This window comes from Oikopleura dioica, chromosome 2 (genome assembly GCF_907165135.1).
Source record: "Oikopleura dioica chromosome 2, OKI2018_I68_1.0, whole genome shotgun sequence".
Classification (NCBI taxonomy): Eukaryota; Metazoa; Chordata; class Appendicularia; order Copelata; family Oikopleuridae; genus Oikopleura; species Oikopleura dioica.
Window position 1 is genome coordinate 7,110,613 of NC_137292.1, and position 20,393 is coordinate 7,131,005.

Below are 20,393 nucleotides of genomic sequence, written 5' to 3' on the forward strand. Positions count from 1 at the left end.
GTTGATAGATATAATGATAATTTTTCAAGATATTCGTAAAATTTATATCACGAATCATAACAACAAAGTTATTCTATGAGCTTCATTTTATGCAGAGTTGGAAGGGCCTCATCACGGTGTATGATGCATGCAGTAAGGAACATGGATATAGCTTCATTTTATATTTATACTTTAGTAGAATTATTTTTCATTAACATTTTTATTTCTGGGGACAAGTTCATCTTCAGGTTGTACGATGCACCATGGGGCTAATATGTATCTTGCTTCATTTTATTCAATTAAATTCATATTTCTCGCGTCGATTTCAATTATCTGAAAACAAATTGTAAGTAAAAGAAGAGTTAAATTAATAGACCTTTATTGAATAAATTTAATTAGACGTTGCCTTATGCATTTATGCACTAATTTTGATAAAGCTTCATTTTACGTAGATTTGAATTTAGAAAAGTAACAGTTTACATGCACAATGCACCACGGGAGTATAATTGAAGAAGATTCATTTTATGTAGAGTAGAAAGAATTCGAGATGTATAATGCATCTGGTAAGCAATATGGATAGAGCTTCATTTTATTAAGTATAATAATAATTCAAGTATAATTTAAATTAAAGTTGTTTAATACACCTCGCATCAAACCTAGATATTGATTCATTTCAAAGAAATTATATTATTTTTACTCTAATCTACGGGCAGTTTGTTGTTCGAATACATTTTAATAATTCTTCATTTTCATTTATTCATTTTTTCGAAACGATTCCAACCATCTGAAAATAAAAGAAGATACACTTAAGTTTCAAATTCAAACATTTGATATTCATTTGAGCAGTTAACACAGTTGAAATAGCACTGACTTATTTTACAATCTTCCATGCAGTATGCATATTGGAGCTCTTTTAGCTTCATTTTATTTAGAATTTATTAGTTAAATGAGAATAAATAGTTGCTATATGCATGCAGGGGCGATTTTGGATCTCGTTTCATTTTATAATAAAATTTTTATTTCTTATATTTTTGAATAGCAATATTTTCATTTATAAAGAAGTTGTCTGATGCATGCGACATCTAATATGGATAATGATTCATTTTAAATTCATCGAGTCGATTTCAACAATCTAAAAGTAGAATACGATATTCATCATTCAATTCTCGACTCAAGAATCTCGAGTCAATTCCATCGAGAATTTGTTTTCGTAACAAAAATTTATTTCATTTTTTCTCAACATTCAAAAGTACACTCCGAATTTGGCTTCATTTTAAGAAATGTATGAAAGTACAGTAATGAGACATTGTACTTTAATTCATAAATCATTTTAATGACAGAATTGAGTAATATTTCGATGTTCGGTTTCCATTCGCAGGAATGACCCTAATATTCTCTTAGATTCATATTATTCATCGTCAACGATCATTCTTCATTCCACTTTTTTCTTTTGAAAAAAAACCATAATCTTTCTTCATTTCTCGCGCAAAATAATAGTGCGGAGAAGGGCGATTTCCCGTGGCGCCCAATCAAAAACGAGAGATTTTTCGATCAGCTCTTTTTTGCATTTTAACATTTATAGAGAGAAAAAGTAATTAAAAAAATAATACTCGAAAGAATCCGAGCAATGTAACAAATTCTCACTAGTAATTACCGATTTCTCCGAAGCCCTCTTTTTAGAAACAAATACAAATTTCCCTTATTATTTCAGAATGACCGCAATCGACGACGGACCAGAAGCAAAAAAGGCGAAAATGTTCGCCGCCCCGACGGTCGAAGAAGTCGCCGCTCTTCGTGAAGCCGAGGGAATCTTCAGTGGCCGCTTGAGTCAGCTCAAAACGGACGAAATTCTCCGCGAAATTACTCCTTCCCAGAGCGAACTAAACGAGCTCTCCGAAATCCTCGGAGCGATCAGGACTCTCATGAAGAAGTTGCCAAAGCTTGACGACATGAATCTCGAAGACGTCGGAACTTCAGTCAAGGATTCCGTCATTCCGATCGTGATGAGCCCTCCAAGCGACAAAGGGCTCGTCCGATTTCTCCCACCATCGCGAATTTCACTCATTGATCTGGATTCCAGCGTCAAATACGATGAAAAAATCGAGGCCAGAATCGAATTCGAAATGCCCAAAGCCTGTTTGCAAGAAAAAGACGTCTGGGACGAGCGATTTTTCAGAAAGAGAGCGATTTACATGGCTTATTTAGCGACAGTTTTGACGAAGAAATTCGACGTCAGCTATAGAATCGTCAATGGTTTGAGAATTAAGCCAATGATGATTCTTTCCAACGAGAAATTTCAAATCACGTGCGAAATAAAAACAGAAGTGGAGTTCGCAAAACGAGTAAGGTTCATCCCTTCTCGCTGCAACATTCATTACAACTGGTGGGCCCAGATTTCCGAGGATGATTCCATTCCCGCTGAAACGACGCTTTACAACTCCGCCATGCTCGACGATCAAATTTCCTTCGAGCAAGAAGAAAAAGACCTCCTGGAGAAATTCTCATCTCTGCCCCCTTCGCTGAACAACGCATCCCGATTATTCAAGCTCTGGACGAGGCAGTCATGCATTCATCATTTCGAATCTTCTCCGGATTTTTTCAAAACATACGCGCTCACTTTACTCGTCAAAAATCGAATGCCCCGTCTCGCATCCGCTTTTCAAATCTTCCGTCTCGTGTTGGAATCACTCGCTGCGGGCGATTTATCTTCCCTATCCGGCCTCTCAGATACCGAATGGCCCGCTCCGTGCCTTGGCTCGACTCAGGGGAGAAATCTGTTATCAAATGTTCCGCTGAGCGCTTGCGAATGGCTCCGTTTTTCGGCAGCCCGAGATAGCAAAATTCTAGCGAAGGATCTTTCCAACGGAGTGATTTCCACTCTCGTCAACAAACGAAGCTTCTTGTCTCTTTCCCATGCGATTGTTCTTCTACCAGACGATGGTTCCTTACAGTGCGTTCTCAAGCGAAACCGAAACGACACTAGAATCGCCGCTCTTTCAGGAGACACAGCTACTACAGCGCTGGAGTACTTAATTCTGCTCCTGAAAAACGCCGTGACAGATCGAATCGTCGCAATCTGCCCGAAAGTGCCGGAATTCAAGCCTTGGTCCACAGTGCAACAGCCGCCAAAGTCTGAGGAAGTCTTTGGCCTCGGCTTTGGCATTTCCTTGTCTGAAAGCGAAACGAACAATTTGGCGAAGGTCTTTAGAGGACCAGCAGCGGATAACGATTCTGCGAAAAGGTTCAGGAGTCTTTGGGGAGCAAAGGCGGATGAGAGAAGATTTCAGGACGGATCAATTTGCGTCGCAGCGCATTTCGATTCTGAAGGTTAGTTGAAAATAGAAGATTTATTTTTGGCTAATTTTGGCGTAAAATTTTAGATCCACTGGAAGCAGCTGTTCGTCATTTGCTCAAATTTCACGGTCAAATTGAAAAAGTCGAGTATTTCGGACGAATGCAAAGCGAGAATAGAGCCGACTTCGCGGAGTATCAAAAGCTATCTGATGGTTACGCGGAGCTCGAGCAGATCCTGCGCTCAAATGACCTCGATTTGCCGCTGCGAATTACACACCTCTGGCCGGGCAAGTCTATTTAACAAAGTTCAACTCAATAACTGTACTTTTAGTGAGTCCTACTTTCCGCGGGACAAGTTCTATTCCCTTTTCGCCAAAAGCAAGTCACCTGCCGAAAGCCGCTTATCAGTACAACGTCGACGTTCCAGAAGCAAAATCACTTCCTTCCCATTTCGCTTCCAATCGAATTCTACTTCAGCTTGAAGGATCTTCGAAATGGCCACAGAATATTCAAGCAATTAGGAAACTGAGACAGGCTTATCATATCAGACTTGCGGAGATTCTCGCCAATAAATTTCAAGTAAATAACAAGCTCAAATTTTCCTTATTATTTATTAGATGAGAGCAGCGCTTTCGGAAAATGGATTTGCCGTGAACTGCCGATTCAATGGATTCTTATTCACGCTAGAAACGGTTTATCACAGAGAACAGGAGCTGCTAACAGAATCCTATCATCCTCAAACCAGAGTTCGAAATCCCGCGTTTGCCCGGGGGAAGATACGGGCACGGGCAAGAAAGTGAAGATTCCCGAGGGCAAAGGCGGTCACGGGCAAAAAAACGAATTTTCCCGCGGGCCAAGCGGGCACGGCTAGGATCGACAAGTCCCACCCGACACCCGATCGAAAACCGACGTTTTTGTCGGGTTTTTGTTGATTCTGCCTACCCTACAAAAACCCGACGTTGAAATTTTGGCGACCCTAGAAAATCGGGTTTTTGTAGGGTCATTTATCGGGTTTTTGTAGGGTATTTTTGTCGGGTTTCTCATCGTATCTACTCATCAGTTTCTTTAAAGAGAGCACCAAAACTTCTGTTAGCCAAAAATTATGTCCATTTTCGCCGATTTGGATTCAATTTATTTGATTTAACTTCCGTGTTGTGAAAACGCGACGAGAACCCGACAAAGACCCGATAAAACCCGAAAAATACCCGACAAAGACCCGATAAAACCCGAAAAATACCCGACAAAAAACCGAAAAAAATCCTACAAAAACCCGATAAAAAACCCGACGAAAACCCGACAAAAACCCGATCGGAAAAATCAGAGCTCAAGAAAATCCGATGAAAACCCGACCCGGATTTCGGGGGCATTTGTCGATCCTAGGGGCACGGGCACAATAAAAAATATTCCCGCGGGCAAATTCGGGCACGGGCAAGATTCCCGCGAGCTTTAACGGGCACGGGCAGATTCAATGTACCTTATGAAAAAGTGTTTAAACTATTTAAATAGCGTGGAAATAGACACCAAATACTTGAGGGAGTATATTGGGGGGTATATTGAAAACTAATCTGAATACAGAACTGTTATGACGTGCTTTTTTTAAGGTTAACGAAGTTTTCCAGCCCATTTCCGCCTTATAGACCCCCGAACATTATACCTTTACAAATCAACAGAAAATTTTAAGAACTTTAACGGTTCAAAATTCTAGGAAACTCCACTTCCGGTCGGTTCTAGAGCCGGAAGTTGACGTAATTTAGGTGTTATGGTGAAGTGTGACCCAGTGTTAAAAAATGGCCAAAACTCTAATGAGGGAGTGAGCGCGAGCAGAGGCCCCTAGATTATTAACATGAGTGAGCGAGGGCGAGTAGACCCTTCTGATTTTTTCGTGAGCGAGCGAGCGCGAGCGCAGATACCGGAATGTTCTATGAGTGAGCGAGCATGAGCGCTCACTCGCTCGCACGCGCTCACTCGCAGCTTTTCAACAACGTTTTGATTGAGTTCTTTCTTAAAAAATTCTAGTTCTTTTAAATTTGAATGACTTTTAACTATAATAAGTCAATAATGAGTACTCTAACGGGACTGAAAGATAATATCCAGATAAATTTCATAATTATTTAATGACTCAGTGTTGAGGGTGAATTAACTGTGAGCGACCGCGAGTGACCGCAAAAAGGGACCTTTGAATTTTATGGTGAGTGAGCGAGCGCGAGCATTGGGTTCTCCAAATCACATGAGTGAGTGTGCATGAGCGCTCGCTCACTCGCTCGCGCTCGCTCGTGGCTCGCGCTCACCATTTTTTCAAACACTGGTGTGACCTATCAAATTGATGCTCAGACGATTTCCTATCATTTTAGACCAAGAATCAAGACCAACCGCGGTAAAATAAACCGGAAAAAAGTGAAAAAAAAATTCATCACTTTATGCCTTTTTTACATAATTTTAACGGTCGGTTTGACCAGGTTTGGGACTGTTTCTTCTGAAATATTGATTTTAGGATGACTCGAAATCTTCTGAGCATCAATTTGATAGGTCACACTCTACCATTTTAACTAAATTTCGTCAACTTCCGGCTCTAGAATCGACCGGAAGTGGAGTTCTCTAGAATTTTAAACCGTCAAAGTTTTTGAAATTTTCTGCTGATTCTAAAAAAGTATGGTGTTCGGGGTCTATATTATAGAAAATCGCCGTTTGCCCAACTTGGAGAAACGGAGATCTTGGGCAAACGGCGATCTGAAAAAAGTTTATATTAATTGATCATTAGACATTATTTGGCTTTTTTAATGTCAACCCTGGCTTCTTCAACGCCAATCCTGGCTTCACCAACATCAATCATGTTTTCTATATCAATATCATCGACACTATATCAATTATGGCTTCTCCATCGCCAATTCTCGCTTCACCGACTTCAAATATAGCTTCTCCAATGTCCATCCCGGGCTCTTCGACGTCAATCCCGATTTCTCCATCGTCGATCCCGACTTCTCCAACGTCGATCCCGGCTTCATCCATCTCCATCTCGGCTTTTTCAACGCCAATTTTATCTTGAAGAAGCCATGATCGACATTCGAGAAGCGATGATTGACAACTGAGAAGCCGGGAGTGACGTTTGAGAAGCTTGGATTGAAGTAAGTGACGCCCGGATCAGCATTGAAGAAGCCGGGATTGACGCTGGAGATGCCAGGATTCAAGTTTGAGCCACCAAGATTGACGTCTGAAAAGCTAGGATCGAAGTTTTTGAAGCCGGGATTGAAATAAGTGACGCCGGGATTGACTGTGAAGAAGACAATAAAAGTTATATGATCAATCAATTTAAACACATCGCCGTTTGCCCAAGTCGCCGTTTCCCCAAGTTGGGGAAACGGAGACCATTCGGTCGTAGTTTCTAACTAGCTCCTAAAACTTGCGATTTAAAAATCCGAATTGATTCAGGGTCGTTTTTATTTTATTTTCTTATTTTGAAAAATAGGCTTGAGATTTAGCAGTAGAAAAAATGTTCCCCGGGCTGCCCTCGGGAATATTTCGTGCGGGAACGCGGGCAAACCGCCCGTGCCCGTTTATGCCCGCGGGAATCTTCTCATTCATGCCCGTGCCCGTATCTGCCCGCGGGAAAATTTGTTATAGTGCCCGTGCCCGCTTGGCTCGCGGGAAAATTCGTTTTTGTGCCCGTGACCGTTTTTGCCCCCGGGAATCTTAAATATTCTGCCCGTGCCCGCCCGCCCGCCGCCCCCTTGCCCGGGAGCCGCAAAAATTTCGAACTCTGCCTCAAACTGGCATGCTCATTGTCGAGGTATTTTCAAAATCCAAAACCCTTTTCAACCCTCTTTTTCCAACACCAGAACACAGCAGCTTCGGAAAAAGAAGAGCTCAGAACTCAGATTCGCCCGAAACTTGCAATGATTCTCTCACGAATGTCTTCCGTCGAAATGTCAGTTTGCCGCCTCTTCCGAAGATGGATCGGAAGTCATTACTTTTCATTCCAAATTGATCCGCTTCTTTCGGACTTGTTGGTTTATTCGGCGCTGAGGCACGACGCTGCTGGGCCACCTGGAAGCTTGAGAAATGGATTTTATCGGCTCATGATCTTTTTATCAAGTAAGCTTTTTTATACGATTATCTTGGTAATCGTTTTAACTAGCATTTGACTTCATTGACGAACCAATTTTCATCACTGGCGGCGTGGGAGAAGCATCAGAAGAAGAAACAGAGAACGAAGAGCTCAACCAAAACTCTCTCCGCGAGTATTTTATGGAAAACCGCTCGACGATCTTCGCAAAAAACGGAATTATTATCTCAAGCAAGGCGGATCAGAATAGAAGTTTGATTACACAAGAAGGTCCATCGAATGCGGTCGTCAAAAAATTACAGATGTTGGCGCTTGCTTCAAGAAAAAAGGTAGAATCGGAAGTTTTGTTGAAAAATTTATGCTCTTTTTTAGATGGAATCAGATGTATCCGCAATGAAATGTCAAGATCTCTCCTCCCTCTTCATCGGCTCAACAAAATGGTTCGACGTTTTAGTAAATTTGAAGCCAATGAAGGAAGCTAAACTCAAGACCGCTGCGGAAACATCAAAGAACAAGCACCGACTGGAAATACCCGACTGGTCGCCAGTAAAACTCGTCTTTGACACCTATTCTAGGGCACTCGGCCACAGCGCGCTTTTCTTTGCAGACGAACATAATCAGGAAACGAGATCACAAAACTCCCGAATATCCAAAATTGCAAGAGTCCTCTTTTGTTATTTCTAGCTGGGGAAATGAGGTGCCAAGTAGACTTTTGACGGCGGAGGAGTTTTAATGATCTTGGGAAACAGAAAGTATTAGGTGTCAAGTTCCGAAATGTTGGAGAACTCAAAGGACTGCAAGGAGAATGTTTAGGTTCGGGTCGTTAACAGTTAATTACAGTCAGTTTGCGAAGAATACAGTCTTAGAGCAGAGGCTTCTTTCGGCTTCAAAGTTTTAAGAGGCTTTTGGAATTCGTTGAAGACCCATAAAAAGGTGGAATGGCTCGAGATGAGCTTTCAAAAATGTATTTGAACAAGGTTGGACTCGTGAATGACATGAAGATTCTCGCTGAAAACGCGATTGAGTCAATTTCTGTGCAGAAGGATATTTGAATGAATCTTCGAATTTAATAAATTACCAAGTATGAAAGAACAATCCTGTTTGATGCGTCTTTTCAGATAAATGAGACTTGTCAGTGCAAATATTTGGCTTTTCAATTGTCGCTTGAAAATCGAGACTAGGGAAAATGGTTAAAATCGCGGAAATTGAAGCAGCGTTGGTAAGTTTTTGGAGTTTATAAATTCAAGAAAAAACTGGTAATTCCCAGGGGAGAATTAAAACAACTATCCACCGCACTCCGATTTTGACGAACAGCACAGTGGACAGTCTCGCCGGGCGGCAATTGTTTTTCAAAGCTGAGAATTTACAGAAAACCGGGAGTTTCAAAGCTAGAGGAGCGCTGAATGCAGTTTCCAAGCTGGGAGACGAAAGTTTGAAATCCTTTCCGTCTTGCCCATATTTTTTCTTTAGTCAGTGCTGTCTGCTGCGATTCATCTGGAAATCATGGTCAAGCATTGTCTTGGGCGGCAAAAAGTGTCGGAAAGACATGTCACGTGGCAGTTCCTAAGGGGGCACCAATGGTGAAAGTCGCTGCTATTGAAAATTATGGAGGTCTAGTGCACTTTTGCGAACCGAATGATGCCGGAAGAGAAGCGAAGGTACCCGCTATTCTTCATTTCGAAATGTCTAAAACTTTTGTAAGAGAAATGAGCTTGTCGAAAAGTATGGCGCAAAGATGATCCACCCAAGCCAGGACTTTGACGTCATCGTTGGCCAGGGAACAATCGGCCTCGAACTTATTGAACAATTCGAAGAACAGCCCTTGGACGCGATAATCATCCCCGTCGGTGGCGGCGGGTTAATTTCCGGAATCGCAACGTAAGAAATCTGTTCCCTCTTTTTACAAGCTGTTAAATCCGATAAATTCATTAGGGCGCTGCGTGCGAGCTGGCCGGAAGTGAAAATTATCGCTGCTGAACCTGTTGAAGTCGATGATTGTGCTGTTTCGATGGAAAAGGGTGATCTAGTTGTGACAGAAAAGAATGATACCGTTTGTGATGGAGTCCGGACTAATGTTGGCAAAAACACTTGGCCGATGATCAAGGAACTCGTTGATGAGGTACAATTATTCAATTAACCTATGTACAAATATTCGAAGGTGATCACCGTTGATGATATTTCCGTCGCAAAAGCTTGGAAACTCATCATGGAGCGAATGAAAACCGTGGCAGAACCAACTGGAGCCCTAGCCCTTGCTGTAGCGCTTTCGCGATCTTTCAACGAGTCATACCCACGAGATCAGTTCCCGAGAGTCGGGGTGATTCTTTGCGGCGGAAATCTTGATCTGTCTGTTGTTCCACAAATGCTGAAACTCGCTGATTGTTGATTACAGCGATTTATAACATTTTTTGACTTTCAGAAAGTTCGATCGATGTCGGAAAGCTGTTCAATTTGCCTGGAAGATATTCTTCTTCCCCTGACTCTTCCATGCAACCACACATTTTGCTACTTATGCATCAAAGGGGTTGCGTTATCGCCTTCTGGTCCTACTTGCTCTCTTTGTAGAGCAGTTTTCAGCAACAGTCTAATTGTTAAACCTCCAGCAATTCCGGATGCAGCGGCGGGAGACGAAAATAAACCAAGATGGTACTATGAGGGAAGAAATGGTTGGTGGGAGTACGACGAGCGCACTTGCGAGGTGGAATAGATATTTAAACCAAATGAAATCGTATTAATATTCTTTGAAAATATGGAGGGCTATCAACTAATTTTCAAGATGGTTGAAAAAGCCTTCGTGGACAGAAAAACAAAAGCGACCGTTTTCATCTCTGGCAACACGTATGAAATTGACTTTGAATCGAAGCGCCAGTATCAGCCAAATAGAGGAACAAGACGGAGAAAAGTCACTAGAGGATCGCGAGCTGAACTGGGAGACCGATTTCTGGGAATTGCGGGTGTCCCCAAGCCAGACCCTGTTATTGATCTGACGAATAGGTGAGGAATCCAGTTGCTAAAGGATTTATTCTGATTCTAGTGATTAATTGTAGAGTCAATCGACTTCGAACCGGCCGATGAATAACTAAAGTGAACGACTGTAATATTACTACGATTCATTATTTTTAAACTGATAAGACATATTTATACTGTACCTCTTTCGCTTCAACCAATTTCCTTTCAATGATTCATGGATAATTGACCTAACTCGTGGTTAATGTTTTTTCTATTAGATAAAAAAATATTCTAAAAATGGACAACGAAAACTGCCAAATGTGCAAAGAAAATCTAATCTTGCCCCTTCAGCTTCCCTGCAAGCATATGTTCTGTTTTCTATGCGCCAAGGGGCAGGGATCGAGCTGCTTCATTTGCAAAATGTCCTTTGACAAAAATCTTATCGAAAAGCCACCGTCGATGGATGCTGTTAGAGAAGGAAACAAGGATAAAATTCGATGGTACTATGAATCGAATAATAATGGATGGTGGGAGTTTGATCCTAGAACTTCTGATGTAATTCAAAGTTTATATCAACCCGATCATTTAAATATCAGAATTCGTTAGCTAATACGAATTCCCTAGAAAATCGAAGATGCATTTCGTCAGTCACAAGCTACAGTCGATTTTCCGATCGGTCAAAGAACGTACGAGATCAATTTCGAAGCCAAACGACAGTATCAGCAAAACGATACTGGCAAGAAACGAAAAGTTACAAGAAGTTCTAGGCGAGATATCCAGAATCTAAGAGGCGTAGCAGGAGTACCCTTGCAAGATTATCGAAGAAACAATGATGACGAGTAAGAATTTTTAGATCAAGAACAATTCCATAACTTATTTTTAGCATTGAAGGTCTAAGTGACTCTGACGAGGATTAACTCTGATTGATTCTGCTGTAGAATTTTATATATAATCTCACTGCCGTGATTGGCTTTACTCCTGATTGAAACGAAAAAATACTCGCTCCTGTAAACAAAGTTCCATTGAAAAATTGCCTTCGACTTCAAAATTTCAAATTAATAAAAATGGATAAACACTCCTTGATGATCTAATCGTATTTTTGATAAAAATCTAAACCGGGCGCGGCGCTAAGTTGCAAGATAGAAAAGAATCCAGCGTTTATTGCTCTCTTTATTGCCCATTGCTGTATCGGAAGTGATCTTCCCAGGCATGATAGGAGTTTATTGCCCAAAATGCACAGCGATATTGGAGCCTTGAGGTACGAGGTCACCGTCAAGCTCCACCGACTAGTCCTGTTTTTTCGCCATTATGTAATTTGAATGTCAATTTTCTCTTCCGGATTTTGATGAAAGCTATTTGAATTCAGAATGAAATCTCTGGAAGTCGACAAGCACGTCAACTTCTTGGTCAAAGCAGCGACTACGAGAGGCTTCGAATGGGAGATGACAGAGTATCTTAGAATGTCTGGGAGAGGCTCATAAATGTAGCACTTATTTGAAGCTTTTGATATCATAGAAGAGTACCCAAATAGCCATGAAAAGCATCTATTGGTCCCTAACTGCTCTTGATCTTCTCGGACAACTAGATAAACTTCCTCGGGAAGAAATGATCGCATATGTCTTCTCCTGTCTCCACGAGAACGGTGGATTCTCTCCCGCTCCAAATCACTATCCAACTATTATCTACACATTATCCGCTATCCAAGTCCTGGTGATTCTCAAAGCGCTAGATCAGCTCGGAGAAAAGAAAGAAAAAGTTATCGAGTTCGTCAAATCTCTTCAAAATACGGACGGCTCATTTATCGGCAGCCCAGATGACGACGAAGAAGAAACAGACACGCGATTCTCTTTCTGTGCTGTTGCGACATTGAAACTGCTCAATTCATTGAATGCAATTGATCTCGACAAAACAGTACAGCACATAAAGGCCTGTCAAAACTTTGACGGCGCTTTTGGAGTCCGGGTGGGGAGTGAAAGCCACGCAGGGCAAGTTTTTTGCTGTGTTGGAACACTCGCGCTCTTGGAAAAACTGGACATCGTTGATCAGGAATTGCTTGGTTGGTGGCTTGCTGATCGTCAGGTAGAGAATAAGAAATGAATGGCAACTTGGACTTATACGATTCTAGCTACCGTGTGGAGGGCTGAATGGAAGACCGATGAAAAAGGAAGATGTCTGCTACTCTTGGTGGGCACTTTCCAGTCTTGTCATGATCAAGAAATCTGCTTGGATTGATCATAAAAAACTCGCTGAATTCATCCTCTCCGCTGCAGTAGCCCGTCCTAAAGCTGCCTCCTTTCATAACGTTTTTTTATTCAGGACGAGGAAATGGGAGGAATAGCAGACCGACCGGGAGACATTCCAGATCCATTCCACACACTCTTTGGCATCGCTGGATTGTCTTTACTGCAGTACAATAACAACTTAGAGCTTGATATTTCAAGCTCAAAGGAGAATGTAAAACTGAAACCAATTGACCCAGTACTTTGCCTGCCATCATACCTTCTTCATGAAAAATAGATTATGCAATAAAATTGTTCATTGAATGAAAAACTTGTTATTTCAAAGCTCCAAGTCAATGGCAGAAATATAAGTACTGTTAATTCTCGGAAATGAGCAGGTGTGCAGACTTGTATGAGCCTAAAGTACGCTTATTATGCGCCTTACCATGAAATTGTCGCTTGTAAGCCGCAGCAGCTGCAGCGGGGTGTAGGGCGGCCACGGTACAAATTTGTACCGCCGTTACAAATTTGTACCGCCGGTACAAAAAATTTTGTACCGCCGGTACAAGCCAAAAATAAAATCCGAGAAAAACTGTGCGCTTCGCGCTAGAATTGAAGGAAACTCCGTACTGGTATAGTAAAGGTGGAATTCTGTCCAAAAATGAGCATTATTTTGGGTAAAAATCGGTTTTTATTGGCAAAAAAATTATCATTTTTTGTACCGGCGGTACAAAATTTGTACCCGCGGTACAAATTTCACTTTTGTACCGTCCCCCCTGCAGCGTTAGGTGCTTCAAGCGTCGGCATGATAAGATCTCCTAATAGGAATATACATCGAACATCTCCAATCCTCTAAGAGATTTGGCCTCATTTAGCATCAGATAATTCCTTCCGCATTATAGCTCAAAATTTTCGTAACCTGAAAATTTTTACAAAACAGTGATGCCGCGCATTGATCCGCTCAGTTGAAAATGAGCGACCTACATCAGGCGGCATCGAGCTCAATTAGCGTGAGGTGGTAAATTCTAGTTGCAATTTAGTTCGTCATCAATTTTTCAATTCAAGCCTAAGAATGACTATAAGCAATTCGGTATCTTATCAATTCTTCCCCAAAAACGACACCACCGAATTTGTGGCAGCAATCATTCGCATCGAATGTCTTTCTGCTACTCGATTCTGATGCATTTAGAAGATTGAGCTTTTTCAGCCTTCATCTTCATCGATGATTTCCACGAGCGAAGCAATCCTAGCTTCTTATAAGTGAGATTGAGTCGATCTTTTTGAATGTCAAAGCCCCGAGTTTTCCGACAAAATTTTATAGATGTAATGAGTAAACCCACAAAGCATACTTTCTTTGATACTTCCTGCCGAGTTGCTTCCCCTGGCTTTCCCTACTTTCGCCTATCCCTCCCCCGCTGAGCCCTTCTTCTCGCTATATTTGTTGACCTCGATGATCCCGTGGACAGAGTCTAATCAGCCGCCAGAATCGGAATCGTAAATTCCGCCGCTATCATTTTACCCGATCTCCCCATGTCGCATGAAGCGCGCCCCATGGTGCTCCTTACGAACGATGCGCCACCTATCAGCCTTACAGTCGTAAACCCATATAAACTGTATCCGACTGCAGTTCGACATCACCTCATTCTCAATTCCAAATCAAATCACAACAACCAAACAATCTTTTCAACTCCAAAAGATTCAAAAAGAGAACAAAACTCGCTGAAAAATGAACGCTTTCTACCCTTACAGCTACTACCAAGCCTCTTCCCTTCCAGTCGCTTGGGGAACCAGCGAAGCTACAGCGACTGGCAATACCCTTCCTTGGGAAACATCCGCTGTCCTAGCTTCTGCTAGCCAGGCTCCTGACCAAGTTCTCAACTCCTCCGTTGGATCTGGCTCCCCAACTGGTTCTCCACCACCACCAGAGACAAACTCAACCGAAAACAATGGCATCAACCATGCTCAATTTGCTCAGGCTCAGCTTTACCAACAAGCCTATCAAAACTGGAACTACGCTGCTCAGGGATATCAACAAGCTGCTGCTACTGGAGCTACTGCCTGGCAACAAAATCCATCTGGTAAGAATTTGACAATCATCAACCTTCAGATCGAATTCATAATCTTTCTCATTTTCTAAAATATCAATTCAGCCCCAGCTCCAAACCGAACCCGAACTCGAGACAAATACCGAGTCGTCTACTCTAACTACCAACGAGTTGAGCTCGAGAAAGAATACAACTTCAACAAGTACATCACGATCCGTCGAAAAGTCGAACTGTCCAAAATGCTCGATCTCTCTGAACGACAAGTCAAAATCTGGTTCCAAAACAGGTAAATATCTTGAACTTATAGATCTTTCTGAAATTGTATTCCCAAAGAATTTCTCCTTATAACAAAAATTTTAGACGAGCCAAAGAACGAAAAATGGTCAACAAATCTGGCAACACTTCCACTGACTCTCAGGATCTCTCCGAAGAAGAAAAGTCCGCCCCTGAAACTCACTCTGGCGTTGAGTTCTCTGACGATCCCTCTCCCCAGCAACCAGAAGATCACATCGACCACATGATCAACATCATCGACGTCAAAGCTGAGCCACAGACTCAAGCCCCAAAGCCCGAGATCGAGACCATCATGCAATCCCTCGTCGGCTGCACTCAAAAATACCTCATGTAAATTCATTCTTCCTGCCATAAGTCGTCTATGATTCCTTTGTATTTATGCTCATTTAACTATTACCGTTATTGCTTCTTTACTGCCAATATGAAAAATAAAATATCATGCCAAACTCGAATCTCGTTGATTTTCAAATAATTTCAAATCAATATTTCATTTTTGTGTAGTTGCAACTTTATTAAATAAATGGCAGCTAGTTTGATAAATGAAATGTTTTCGATAAATGGAGGTAAATGAACTGTTGAACTTTAAAAAACGGAGGCTAGTTGTCAGCTTAGAATGTTCATAAGTAGTTTCCGCCGGTGAATGGTTGAATCACATTGTTTGCCATTGGAGTCCAAGACTTGCCACCACCTCGACTTCTCTGACCGTATGACTGCTCATTCGAGTATCCTTCGTTGTTGTTATACTCATTCTGCTGATTTGAGTATCCATCGTTGTTGTCATACCCATTTTGCTGGTCAGAATAACCAGAGTACTTTCCAGTGCCCCCGCCATATGTGACGGTCGACTGTCCTGCATAGCCAGCATCGTTGTTGTTTGACTGATATCCAGCATGGCTATTGTAGCCCCCATCATTATCATTGCTGTGGGATTGGTAGCCGCCGTGACTATTGTAACCGCCCTTGTTGCTATTGACTGGAGCGTGGTTGTTGGACTGATAACCGGAATGGTTGTTGTAGCCACCTCTATTTGACGATCCTCCACGTCCTCCGCGGTCAGAGTACCCCCCTCGTCCACCACGATCAGAGTAGCCACCTCTTCCGCCACGGTTGCCACCGCGATTGCCACCACGATTGCCACCACGGCCTCCGCCTCGTCCACCGCGGTCAGAATAACCACCTCGTCCGCGATTTCCACCACCTCGATTGTTGAACCCTCCTCGGCCACCACGACCGCCTCTGTTGTTGAAACCGCCGCGGTTGTTGTATCCGCCTCTGTTATTGCCTCCATACCCACGATCATATGTAATCATCTCTTCATCCTCTTCGTCTGGATTGTTGAAAGCCTTAGAAGTGCTTCCAAAGCTCATAGGAAGATCGAAACCCGCCATTTCATTTTCTTCTTCAGCGGCTTCTTCCTGTCCAGCTTGAGCACCTCCAAAACTTGTTGGAAGATCGTAGTTCATTATGTCGTCTTGTGTGAACGGATCAGCCGTGTTTTCCGATACAGCGCCGCTATTCCCGCCAACAAGGTGCTCTTGAGAATGTTGAGCCGAGTTTCGGGCCTGAGGAGCAGCATTGTCCCAACCTGGCGCAGGTGGAGCAGCCCATAAAGCCTTAGGTTTAGGAGCAGACGCATTTTGACGTGAGTTTGTGAGTTTCGGAGCAGAATGGTATACGATAGGAGAGGTTTCCTCAATATCAGGCCCAGTCAAATCGATTTCTATGCTTGTAAAGCTATCAGCAGGGCCATTATTGAACGGATTATACGGACTATTTTGGTTTGGCGTTGCTAGTTGCGGCTTCGAAGGTACAGGCGCTTTCGGTCCGAGCTTTTGAACTGGTTTTGGCGTGTATGGTTTGTAAGAAGGATGGGGACCAGTGGCAGAAGTAACGCTTTGTACTCTTGGTGCTTTCGCGGGTGGAGGGCCTTGTGTAGGTGTAGTTTGAGCGGGCTGGAAGTCTTGGTCGTTTGGATCATTCGGTTGTCGTTGCATTTGAACGGGTTTTTGCAGTTGCGGTTGAGATGCTTGACTTGGTTTTGAAGTCCTAAGTAAAATAAAATGTGGGAACTGGGCATTGGACTTACGGTTGCGAAGTAGGCTGCGCACTTTTCTGATTCTGCAACATCATGCATGTCGCCATGTTCGACATAAGCATCATATTCATCGTGTTTTTGGCAGTTTTGACCTCTTCATTTTTCTTTTCCAGCTCTTCCTGCAGCGCCATTTTTTCTTTTTGAGTCTTTTCTCGTTGGAGTCGTTGTAAAACAGACTAAACGGGAGAATAAGATATTGAGTTGAAAACATCAGGCTTTACCTCTTGTTCAGGCTCTTGCGCCAAATTAAGATTGATCTTCGTGCCCTGCTTGAACCCTTCTTGAGGAGGTGGTAGGTTCTCTTCATTTTCCAGCTGAAAAAATGAGATGAAAGGGGACTTTGAAGGGATGAGTTCACCTCTGGAGCCTCGCGGAGCCTATCCAACGAAGCTTTAATCATACTTCTTCTTTTCGGATCTTTTGTCAGTTGCATTTCCTTGATCAACGCTTGTCGTACTCGTTTGCACTCTTCTTCCTGTTCTTTTAGCCTTTCCTCACGCTTCGCCAATTCTATGTCTTCTTTCTTTCGTCTTTCTTTAATCGCTTTTCGTCGATTGTACTCGTTAGTTTTCAGTTGTTTTCGATGATTCTGGACTTGTTTTTTCATATCTTCGGCTGTAATTGCTTCGGAGGAGATTATAGAGCCGTTCAGTTGGGCATTCTGAGTGTGGAGGATCGCCCGGTCACGCGTTTGCTAAAAATGGTTGGATCTCTCTAGCTGGAATTGCATGAAAAACCTGATCAACAAACTCAATGTAGCAGTCACCCGAGCATAGCCTCTTGCCGTGGGTTTCGATATACAAGCCGTATTTTGCTATCAAACAGTTTTTCAAAGGTCCAGAGACCAGATCATCTCTTGTGACGTCTGGTGCGAGACCGGAAATCTTCACGCAGCTCGATTCAATATCAGAAACGCATGCGACCTTGCCAATTTCTTGCGTCTCTTCGTCTGAGCTCTTGTTGTTTTCGGATTGGTAAATAGGCTTTATAACGTCTCCATCGAGCTTCTCCCAGATTTCACAGTCCAAATGGTTCACTATGGAATGAGTTATGAATTGGATTTGAATAGTCAGCTTGCCTTTGACAAATTTGGTTCCAAAAAGCTTCTGATCAAAAGACAAAGCGCGATCCTTGTCACCAGGGGAGTTAAACTTGACCAGAAAGCTTCCACATTCTGTTCTCTTGAACTGAGCAATCTTTATTCCCTTGAAAAATGGAACAATCTCATCGGCCGTAGCACCGTCTGGCAAGTCGAATAAACGAACGAAAAGATCATTTTCTGGCGGTGGTGTGATTTCGCGTGGCGCTTTTTCGGGATCCAGCCCGGCCGTGATTTCAGCGATGACTTTTTTCATCTCCTCTTCGCTGCTCTCTGTAACTTTCACCTTGTACATATGCTCGCCTTCTTCAGGGGAGAGCTTTTTTCCGTCTTTTTCCAAGGCGAGCTGCATATCTAATTAATTCGTAAGAAACATGTTCCTTTCAGTAATTTTCTACCTTCATCATTGTGGAGATTTACATAGACAAGTCCTTTCGGACCGCCTATGATGTGGACTCCTCCATCAGGAATTTCGATCTTCTTGAAGAACCGGCGAACATCAACGGATGTAGCTTCCTCTGGGAAGTATTTAATGCGAACGATAGGCATTAAATGTCGACTTTCGATTTCTGAACGGCGCAAAAACTAGTTCCTTGTTGAATTTTCGGCAAGTTTAAATAGTAAATGATAATAAATGTACAGAATGAAATAGATAAAAGAGCGTCAAAAAATTAAGCACGAGTACAGGCTTCTTTTAAGAAAGATGATCTTCGTTTGAAATTGGTTTTTTAGACTTTTCTTTCTTCACTTCTTGAAGTCTGAAGGCTTTGAAAACCGCCATGGAAGTCACCCTAGCACCCGGCTTGCTCAGTTTTTTGGCGATTTTAATCCAGGACAACTCTTCTTCGCGCATTTCTTTGATGAGTTTGATCTCTTTGGCAGTGAGTTTCTTTTTGCGAAGATCTGGATGGAGCTTTCTGTCCCATTGAATGTACGCTTGGAAGGGATGGACTCCGTTGGCGCCGTATTGAAGGCGCTCTCGTGATGTCAAATGCGTGATGCGTTTGCTCGTCATCTTTACGTTGCACTGAAGAGCGAGGGTATTCAATTTACAGGCGATCAGCATCCAGTCGACTTCCACTTTCTTTCCGACGATATTTTCTCCCTGTTCTTTCATCGTTTCTATTTTCGATTTGAGCTTTTCTTTCGATTGCTCTCTGATCTTATCCGCTTCAGATTCGACTTCCTCTACTTCTCGATCTTCGCTTTCTTTCTTTTCAAATTTGTTCATAAGCCGTTCCCACCATCGTCTTTCGTCCGACATAAGAGATTCGTTGATTTCATTTTTCAACTTCGCCTCAACTTCTTGACGGATGAGATTCTTCAACATTTGCTCCTGACGCGGGCTCATTTCGTAGTCCATTTGGTTCATCACGAAATCCTCGCAGAACTTCATCTTCTCTAAGAACAAGTTGTCACTTGGATTGTCCGGATCATTATAGGGCGAGGCAGTTTGAATCCTATCGAAGAAATAGGGCTTTTGAAAGGACGAGAGGGTTTCTCCATTTTCTAGGCCTCTCGATCGCCGGTGAAGACGGTCGTGTTTTTCGTCGATTTCAGCTCTTATTATCAGTTTTTGCGTTTTCAGATAGGTGATCCGGCGTTTCAAATCATTGACGAATTTCTCTAGAGGTTTTTGTAAAAGCAAATTGTGCTCCAATAAACTGTCGATTTTCTTTCTGTTGCTTTCTTCGGAGACGGGCGCGAGGTCTAGAGAATTTTTCTCAAGTCGTATTGAGAACTAGAACTTACCGATAAGCGTGTTGCTCAGATTATTCTTTGAGGGTCGAATTTTCATTGGAGAAGTGGGAGTGAGTTCTTCATCGTCATCTTCATCTTCCGGAAGTAAAATTTCGTCCGGATTCGTTGGAAGATCAGGAGGTAGTTCGGGGTAAAAAAATTTGCCTTCTTCATTCGTCGGCATATTCTGGATGAGCTCATCAAGATCTGCCAGGTCGCCCGCGTTGCTCGTTTGGATGGAGGGCTTCGTTGTCGACTCCATGATCTCAGAGAAGATCGAATCGAAGTCGTTCGTCATTGTGCTTCTTGAATCAAAGATGGGCGGATTTCGAGGAGGGAGAGGAGCGTTCCAGACTTCAGCTGACCGCGGGTCGAAAAAGTCGAATGGCTCATCACTAGAAAGAAGATGCACTTTCTGTTTCTTCCAATGTTAACAATCCACACCTGCTCTGGCCAAACTCGACATTGATTTTCGACATTCTAGCATCAGGCCTTCTTCTTTTTGCAGGAGGATTAACAAGGGTTTCATGGTCAGAAGCTTTCGAGGTAGAAGGTTTGTCTTTATTCATCGATTTCAAGAGTCTAAAAGCAAATAAAGAGTTAGAAGACAAAGAACCGA

The 20,393-nt window shown here is 42.6% G+C and overlaps 9 protein-coding genes across 10 annotated transcripts; 7 read left to right on the forward strand and 2 right to left on the reverse strand.

The window, feature by feature from the left end:
• The first annotated feature begins 1,629 nt into the window (after positions 1-1,629).
• Positions 1,630-4,073, forward strand: LOC145697986 (nucleolar protein 6-like). Its single transcript, XM_081775191.1, has 4 exons — positions 1,630-3,306; positions 3,360-3,564; positions 3,609-3,852; positions 3,891-4,073. The coding sequence occupies exons 1-4, from the start codon at positions 1,692-1,694 to the stop codon at positions 4,071-4,073; spliced, it is 2,247 nt and encodes a 748-aa protein (XP_081631317.1). The 5' UTR covers positions 1,630-1,691.
• Positions 4,074-6,941: 2,868 nt separating this feature from the next.
• LOC145700397 (nucleolar protein 6-like) lies at positions 6,942-8,425 on the forward strand. The gene is made up of 6 exons (XM_081777659.1): positions 6,942-7,057; positions 7,107-7,362; positions 7,406-7,662; positions 7,706-7,951; positions 8,080-8,146; positions 8,267-8,425. The coding sequence occupies exons 1-6, from the start codon at positions 7,043-7,045 to the stop codon at positions 8,383-8,385; spliced, it is 960 nt and encodes a 319-aa protein (XP_081633785.1). The 5' UTR covers positions 6,942-7,042; the 3' UTR covers positions 8,386-8,425.
• Positions 8,426-8,436: 11 nt separating this feature from the next.
• LOC145700396 (serine racemase-like) lies at positions 8,437-9,722 on the forward strand. Its single transcript, XM_081777658.1, has 6 exons — positions 8,437-8,552; positions 8,601-8,763; positions 8,804-8,991; positions 9,036-9,211; positions 9,266-9,452; positions 9,492-9,722. Exons 1-6 carry the CDS (start codon positions 8,520-8,522, stop codon positions 9,717-9,719), a joined length of 975 nt encoding a protein of 324 aa, XP_081633784.1. The 5' UTR covers positions 8,437-8,519; the 3' UTR covers positions 9,720-9,722.
• LOC145700404 (E3 ubiquitin-protein ligase RNF146-B-like) lies at positions 9,718-10,534 on the forward strand. Of its 2 annotated transcripts, none has more exons than XM_081777667.1 (3): positions 9,718-10,031; positions 10,110-10,327; positions 10,368-10,534. In XM_081777667.1, the coding sequence occupies exons 1-3, from the start codon at positions 9,765-9,767 to the stop codon at positions 10,372-10,374; spliced, it is 492 nt and encodes a 163-aa protein (XP_081633793.1). In that variant the 5' UTR covers positions 9,718-9,764; the 3' UTR covers positions 10,375-10,534. The 2 variants fall into 2 exon arrangements, with proteins under 2 accessions (XP_081633793.1, XP_081633792.1); XM_081777666.1 differs by having other exon boundaries at positions 10,381-10,534.
• LOC145700405 (E3 ubiquitin-protein ligase RNF146-A-like) lies at positions 10,478-11,360 on the forward strand. The gene is made up of 3 exons (XM_081777668.1): positions 10,478-10,837; positions 10,907-11,121; positions 11,166-11,360. Exons 1-3 carry the CDS (start codon positions 10,580-10,582, stop codon positions 11,197-11,199), a joined length of 507 nt encoding a protein of 168 aa, XP_081633794.1. The 5' UTR covers positions 10,478-10,579; the 3' UTR covers positions 11,200-11,360.
• A 291-nt stretch (positions 11,361-11,651) lies between these two features.
• On the forward strand, positions 11,652-12,819 carry LOC145696726 (geranylgeranyl transferase type-2 subunit beta-like). The gene is made up of 3 exons (XM_081773810.1): positions 11,652-12,361; positions 12,408-12,551; positions 12,599-12,819. Exons 1-3 carry the CDS (start codon positions 11,816-11,818, stop codon positions 12,797-12,799), a joined length of 891 nt encoding a protein of 296 aa, XP_081629936.1. The 5' UTR covers positions 11,652-11,815; the 3' UTR covers positions 12,800-12,819.
• Positions 12,820-14,151: 1,332 nt separating this feature from the next.
• LOC145697303 (uncharacterized) lies at positions 14,152-15,286 on the forward strand. The gene is made up of 3 exons (XM_081774490.1): positions 14,152-14,579; positions 14,652-14,832; positions 14,907-15,286. The coding sequence occupies exons 1-3, from the start codon at positions 14,228-14,230 to the stop codon at positions 15,172-15,174; spliced, it is 801 nt and encodes a 266-aa protein (XP_081630616.1). The 5' UTR covers positions 14,152-14,227; the 3' UTR covers positions 15,175-15,286.
• A 56-nt stretch (positions 15,287-15,342) lies between these two features.
• LOC145697437 (uncharacterized) lies at positions 15,343-18,680 on the reverse strand. Its single transcript, XM_081774640.1, has 7 exons — positions 18,433-18,680; positions 18,014-18,388; positions 17,673-17,971; positions 17,294-17,629; positions 17,157-17,249; positions 16,927-17,111; positions 15,343-16,886 (listed from the first exon to the last, which is right to left on the reverse strand). The coding sequence occupies exons 1-7, from the start codon at positions 18,581-18,583 to the stop codon at positions 15,458-15,460; spliced, it is 2,868 nt and encodes a 955-aa protein (XP_081630766.1). The 5' UTR covers positions 18,584-18,680; the 3' UTR covers positions 15,343-15,457.
• LOC145697438 (uncharacterized) lies at positions 18,634-20,352 on the reverse strand. Its single transcript, XM_081774641.1, has 3 exons — positions 20,219-20,352; positions 19,787-20,169; positions 18,634-19,744 (listed from the first exon to the last, which is right to left on the reverse strand). Exons 1-3 carry the CDS (start codon positions 20,341-20,343, stop codon positions 18,729-18,731), a joined length of 1,524 nt encoding a protein of 507 aa, XP_081630767.1. The 5' UTR covers positions 20,344-20,352; the 3' UTR covers positions 18,634-18,728.
• Between the last annotated feature and the right edge of the window lie 41 nt (positions 20,353-20,393).